Source organism: Myotis brandtii, unplaced genomic scaffold (genome assembly GCF_000412655.1).
Source record: "Myotis brandtii unplaced genomic scaffold, ASM41265v1 scaffold4, whole genome shotgun sequence".
Lineage (NCBI taxonomy): Eukaryota > Metazoa > Chordata > Mammalia > Chiroptera > Vespertilionidae > Myotis > Myotis brandtii.
In genome coordinates, this window is record NW_005365371.1 from 2,752,120 (window position 1) to 2,759,234 (window position 7,115).

At 35.8% G+C, this 7,115-nt stretch overlaps 1 protein-coding gene across 1 annotated transcript in view; it reads right to left on the reverse strand.

Annotated features, from left to right (window-relative positions):
- Positions 1–7,115, reverse strand: part of SNX4 (sorting nexin 4) — a 66,510-nt gene that overhangs the window by 50,876 nt on the left and 8,519 nt on the right. Inside the window, exons 2-4 of the mRNA XM_005873129.2 lie at positions 3,579–3,714; positions 3,348–3,497; positions 2,486–2,533 (exon numbers count right to left, since the gene is read on the reverse strand). Of these exons, the coding sequence (XP_005873191.1) occupies positions 2,486–2,533; positions 3,348–3,497; positions 3,579–3,714 (334 nt within the window). The remainder of the gene's footprint in view (positions 1–2,485; positions 2,534–3,347; positions 3,498–3,578; positions 3,715–7,115) is intronic.

Consider the following 7,115-nt stretch of genomic DNA (forward strand, 5'->3'; position numbering starts at 1 on the left):
GGAAGGACTTAAAACAAGAAATAGCACACAGCAAAATAAGGAATGCAGCAAGATATACGGGTTTCCAAATTCTCTCCATACATTTTATTTCTCGTCCATTTCATTAAGTATGACTTTTCAAATTACTAATATTGTATATTAGATATTATTACCTTTTAGAGACTTTATAAAAGCAAAACCAAGGTTGTACCATACGGCTAGGCAAATACAATATATCTGGACATTTAAACAGCACCTACACATAAGACTCAGCACCCTGTAAACAGTGTAGTCTATATGGGTGGAGAAACTTAGGAGTTTCATCAAGGTTACCAAAGTTATGGCCAGAACTGGGTTCAAGGACAAACAAGTAATAACTAGATACTAAACTAATAACTAAATCAATGACTAAAAATTTTTAAATTTTCCATTATATCAAGAGATGTCAACAAAACAATTATATTTTAGTTTGCTCTTTTCCTTATTATTAGCTCCCAGCATACCTTGGAGTAATTTTCAGAAAATTCTATCAAAATTACATAATTTATTAAAGGTTAGAGTTATTTCAACTATTTCTAAACTAAAATTCTAGTACTCTTTCTGAGTACCATAAAGTAATAAATTATTGCCAAGAAAATTTTAATTTTTTTCATATAATCTGCCAACAAAATATTTCTAAATTAGCCTGGCTGGTGTGACTCAGTGGTTAAGCACTGACCCATGAATCAAGAGGTCACAGTTTCTCTCTCTTTGATGTTTCTAACTCTCTATCCCTCTCTTCTTCTCTCTCTAAAATCAATAAAAATGTATTTTTAAAATATATATATTTATAAATTAGAATCAGTTATAACAGAATTAAGCAGATTTACTTTATATTATCTGTGCAGAAAATAATTTTCTCTTCTAGTTTTTTTTGTGCTAAATTTTAAATACCTATGCACCAATACATAGTTCTCTCGAGCAGCGGTTCTCAACCTGTGTTTCGCGACCCCTTTGGGGGTCGAACGACCCTTTCACGGGGTCGCCTAAGACCATTGGAAAACACATATATAATTACATACTGTTTTTGTGATTAATCACTATGCTTTAATTATGTTCAATTTGTAACAATGAAATTGGGGGTCACCACAACATGAGGAACTGTATTAAAGAGTCGCGGCATTAGGAAGGTTGAGAACCACTGCTCTAGAGAGTGTTTTCATAATTACTGCAAAGCCATTTTATTCTTGTTATTTAGACCAGTAAACTTTTGCTAATGTATTATCATCTGAATCATGTATCAATTTATGTAGTATAACAATTTATATATTTTTCTTTCTTTTTTATTTTTGGAGTTTTTTGTGTGTTTTTTTGTTAAAACTCACCCGAGGATATTTTTCCATTGATTTTTCAAGAGTGGAAAGGAGGGGGAGAGACAGAGAGAGGGAAACATTGATGTGAGAGAGACACATCGATTGGTTGCCTCCCACACACCTTTGACTGGAATCAAACCTGGAAACCTTCAATCCCCAGGCCGACACTCTATCCACTGAGACCAACTAGGGCTATATATTTTTCTACTTACCTATTTAATTAACACAAGAGATGAAGACCTGAAAACTTACAAGAACCACTGTTATATTACTTTGGGGGATAATACAGAGAATATAGTGGAGTTAGGGTGAACATCTTACCATCACTATGCTCTTCAATTTTTAGATAACAATTTCACTCCCAAATACTAATTCTAATGACTAAATTTAAAAAGCTGCACAAAAACTAAATAAGCCTATTTCACTAACAAATGCAAATTCAAAATGACTCCTGTGCCTACCCAAAACTGGCCTCTGATTCCGGTCAAGGGTCTGTACCTTGGTTGCAGGCTCCTCCCCAGCCTGGGCTCTGGTCAGGGCACGTGCAGGAGGCAATTAATCGATGTGTTTTTCTCACACCAATGTTTCTCTCTGTCTTTCCCTCTCTCTTCCACTCTCTCTAAAAAATCAATGGAAAAATATCCTCAGGTGAGGATTAAAACAAAAAAAAACAAAAACTGACCCCATGTCCTAGGAGGAAGTATGACCTAAGGCTCATCTTTTATTTTACTATGACCGGAAAACCTAAGTTTAATTCTTCAGAAACATCGTTCATACCTGATAAAGAGTGAGCAATTACCGGGGGCATCACTGCGAGTGGCAGTTGTAAGGATAGAGGGAAGAAAAAAAGATGCAAAGTATAATATGAGTATACTGTATGGAAAACCTACAACTTGTATCTAAATTACTGCTTCAAAATGTTCTTTTTCTAATAGAATTAATTCATAAATATGCCATTATAGTCTCACTAGTAACTAAAATGACACAAATCAAAATTAAATTACAGTGTTTCCTTGAACACCCTACCAATGATTTCAGATGCAAGACCTATTCCCAACACTCACTCATTCAATATCAAGTACCCACTAAGTGCATGGTATTGCTCTGGCAACCATTAAAGGACACAGTAAATTATTTCATACAAATATTCTTACCTTCAGCTGAAACCCAGTTTCATTCACAATCTCCTTCCAGTTACCTTCCTAAAAATTAAAGTTAATTTTAGAAATCACTGCAAAATAAAACATAAGGAACATTTCAAATTAGAGAAAATACCTATTGTTCTGTTGTTCTTTAAAGGGAAATGGGGGAAAGGGTAAAAAAAAATTATTTTCACTTCAAAATTAAACATTCAATCCAGATTCCAAAAAAAATTACCAAAAGATGAACCCAAGATTTTACAATCTGGGCTTCAAAAAATTAAAGACTAATTAACTCTGATATCATTAAATGATACCAAAAAGCACTGTCTTTAGTATCTTCCAGTATAAAAATACTAGCCAAAAGAATAATGTAACCAATGATTTTGAAATTCAAAACAAACAAAATGCATACAGATCAACAAAGCTGCTCCAAAAATAACTTTAAGAATAAGCATTCTGCCCTGGCCGAGTAGCTCAGTTGGTTAGAGCATCATCCCAATACTCGAAGGTTTCAGGTTCAATTTCCAGTCAATGCACATATAAGAATCAATCAATGAGTGCATAGATGGGTGGAACAATAGGTCGATGTTTCTCTCTTTTTATTCTTTGTCCCTCCCCCCACCCGCCCTCACTCTCACTCTCTCTCTCAAATCAATCAATAAATTTTTTTTAAAAAGAATAAGCATTTCAATAGCCTTATCAGGGTGTCTAATCACTATGTTGTCCACCTCAAAGTAATAATACTTTATGTCAATGGTAATTTAAAAAAAAAATTTTAAGTTAAAAAAAAAAAAGAACAAGCATTCACAATTTAAAAGTTAAAAATGCCAAGTCAAATGATTTTTTAAAAAAAGACTAAATAAAAGAAAATTACCTGTGTTAAAAACAAATAGAAGATTCTGTCTCTACAAAGGATGGGATGTGAAGCAACTCTCAAGAGGAAGTTTTCTAAACCAATTCGACGTCTTTCCACAAAATCTGGGTCCATGTTGTCAGCAGAGAGTTTATGCCAAATAAATTCTGCCTAGGTATGTAAACAAAATAATCATGAAGAATAGTCTCAATGCTAAATACTTCTTAACGGTACTGCCATTTCACTTCTTACCCTTTTTTCTGGTAGAGGTGGCACAACAATATGTGGATAGTAAACTAAAAGGTAGTTTCTCAACAACTCAAATTCACTATACCGCCTCCATAGTGAGTCTGTTAAGACACTTGGACCATCATTATGTTCAACTGACCTGAAAAGAAATAGAATAAGACTGCTATTATTTTATAAAAACACAAGTACATGCATACAACATCCTTTAAATTTTACAACTCCATTTACTGAATGCTTATGAACCAGATACTGAGTAAAGAAATTTTCATGTATTATTTTACTTAATCCTTACAACAAACCTGTAAAACAAGAATTATTGTCCCCATTTTACAGATGAGGAAGCAGCTGCACAGTATATGCTCTTCATACAATCTTAAAGATCTGTATTAAAAGATCTTTAATACAATGTATTAATGATCAATGTATTAATTGATCAGCACTCAGATCCATCTGCTTCCAAAGCCCTCACTCCTAACCACTTTTCTTCTGTTATATTCTTCTGTTATAGAAAACCATTGGACTCTAGAGAAATAATCATATTAGGAACACTCTAAAAGCCTCAAAGTATTCAGTTAATGTATAATTGATTTTACAATATATGTAGCAAAATCTGGCTTAGCTGTTGTTTCATTAAATAAAAGTATGTGTAACTGCACTTCTGCCACAATGAGAGAGAACAACATTCATGCCATAGACTAAGCCCTAGCCAGTAAAATATAGATTCAGCCCTAGCCAGTTACTCAGTGGTTAGAGCATCGGCCAACAGGCTGAAGGGTCCCAAGTTCGATTCCAGTCAAGGACATGTACCTCGGTTGCAGGTTCGATCCCTGGCCCTAGTCCAGGCCTGTGTGGGAGGCAACCAATCAATGTGTCTTTCTCAAATCGATGTTTTTCTCTCTCTGTCTCTCCCCCTCCCTTCCACTCTCTCTAAAAATCAATGGGAAAATATTCTCCAATATGGAGTAACAAAACAAAATAAAAATAAGCATGGCCATTTTTAAAAAATCGATTCATGGTTATGAATAAACTGGATGTATCCAACAAAATTTTTTAATTAACTCTAAAAGGGTGGGACCCGACCGGTGTGGCTCAGTGGTTAAATATCGACCTATGAACCAGGCTTTCACGGTTTGATTCCTAGTCAGGGCACATGCCTGGGTTATGGGCTCAATCCCTAATGTGGGGAGTGCAGGAGGCAGCTGATCAATGATTCTCTCTCATCATTGATGTTTCTTATCTCTCTTCCCCTCTACGTTCCTCTCTGAAATCAATAAAAATATATTTTAAAAATAATAAATAAATAAAGGGTGGGGGAAAAGGAATATAAAAATTCATCTCTAGTTCTACCTTTAATATAAACAGCTGCAGATAAAGCAGGTTTAATCCATATAAATGCTCAACTTATAGCTGGGGGAAGTTAGGGTAAAATCATATAAAAGATAGCTGAAATTATTTTGACTACTTAAAATTTCTGCTAGCATAATCACTGTTAGAAAGTATCAGTGTTCTAAACATTATCAGGCTCTAGCTGGGTTGGCTCAGTGGTTAGAGTGTTGGCCCACAGATTGAAGGGTCGCATACCTAGGTTGCAGGCTTGATCCCCAGCCCCCTCTCTACACATCAGTGTTTCTCTCTGTGTGTCTCTCTCTTTCACTCTCTCTAAAATAATCAATGGGTGGGGTAGGGGGGATATGGGGGGATAAGGACACATATGTGGACACATGTAATATCTTAATCAATAAAGAAAAAAAAGGAAAAATAAAAAAATAGCCACACAAAAAAAAATCAATGGAAAATAATCCTCGGGTGAGGATTAACAAAAAACAAACAAAAAAATACATTATCAGGACCTTCCTAATTTATAATTTTGCATGACAATAACATGCATAGAACCACAATGTGCATTTGTACATTAGGGCATGAAGGTACAGAAACTAAATCAGTCTTGGAATAAAGCAAAATCCTAAGAAAGTACCAGTATATATACTAGTCCATGCTCATCATAAGAGATGTTTAATGCTTTTATTATTTATAAATTATTTGCCACTGAGTTTATTCATTGCATAGTAATAAACAGGAAACAAATTATGAAATTCAAAATGCAGAAATGGCTCCCATGGCAGAAATATAGGATCATTAAATCATAATTCATTTTAAAGATCTGACCTAACCATTAGCTATGATTAATACTATTCCAATTCATACTCTCAACTTCAGTTGAAAAAATATCTAGGTTAATATCAAGTTTCAAATTATTCAAAATCATTAATAGAACCCACATATTGCTAATAATTAGATAAATTTAGCCTATTAGTAAAACACATATAAGGCTGCTAGAAGAACTACTCAGTGTTTTTTTTTAAAAAGGCCACCTACAATGTGTTCCTCTCAAATCGATGTTTTTCTATCTCTGTCTCTCCCCCCACTTCCACTTTCTCTAAAAATCAATGGTAAAATATCCTCCAATGAGAATTAACAAAACAATAAAATAAAAATAAGTATGGCTGGGAGAAGAAAGATGGCTGCCAACGGGAAGGCAGACTGCAAGACAGTGTGAGAGTGAGAGAACGAAAGGAGAGAGTGTGGACGTAAGGAGAGTGTAAATTTGTGGGTGAGCGATAGCTATACTCCAGAGGACTGCTGGAGACTGCCGGATCGGGCTCCCCTAACCAGGCAGCCTCCACTGCTGCTGAAATCTCTCCCGGAGCAGCCAGCTCTGCCGCGGAGACCGCGCCATCTTGAGTGGCTGTTATCGGAAGCGTATACATCCAGAGACCCTGCAACCACGGCACCCAGGGACCAGCTATGAACCCAGGAACACCGGATCTCAAGCAGCGCGAATACGTGGACTCAAGACAAGCCCTGCTCCTCCTCACGGAAAGGAGAGAGAGAACTACATAACCAGACACCCAGAGAAGAGAGATCATGGGGAGACAAAGAAACAGTCCGCATATGAAAGAAAAACAGGCATCACCAGAAAAGGAAGTAAACGAAGTGGAGGCAAGCAACATGTCAGAGAAAGAATTCAGAGAAATGGACATAAGGTGGGTGAAAAGAATGGAAGACAAATTCAACAATATGTGTAAGAACCAAGAGGAAATGAAGAAGAACCAAGAAGAAATGAAAAATGACATCACTGCTATAAAGAACTCAATAGAAAGCATCAACAGTAGACTAGAAGAAGCAGAGGACTGCATCAGTGAGCTAGAAGACAAAGTAGGAAAAAATACCCAAGCAGAGCAGCTTCTAGAAAAAAAATTAAAAAGCAGGAGGAGAGCCTAAGAGAACTTTGGGACAACACGAAACGAAACAACATCCGCATAATAGGGGTGCCAGAAGAAGAGGAAACTAAGCAAGGAATAGAAAACCTGTTAGAAAAAATAATGACAGAAAACTTCCCTGATATAGGGAAGAAAAAACTCACACAAATCCAAGAAGCTCACAGAGTCCCAAACAAAATGAACCCCAAAAGACAGACGCCAAGGCACATTATAATTAAATTGGCAAACACCAACGACAAAGCAAGAATCTTAAAAGCAG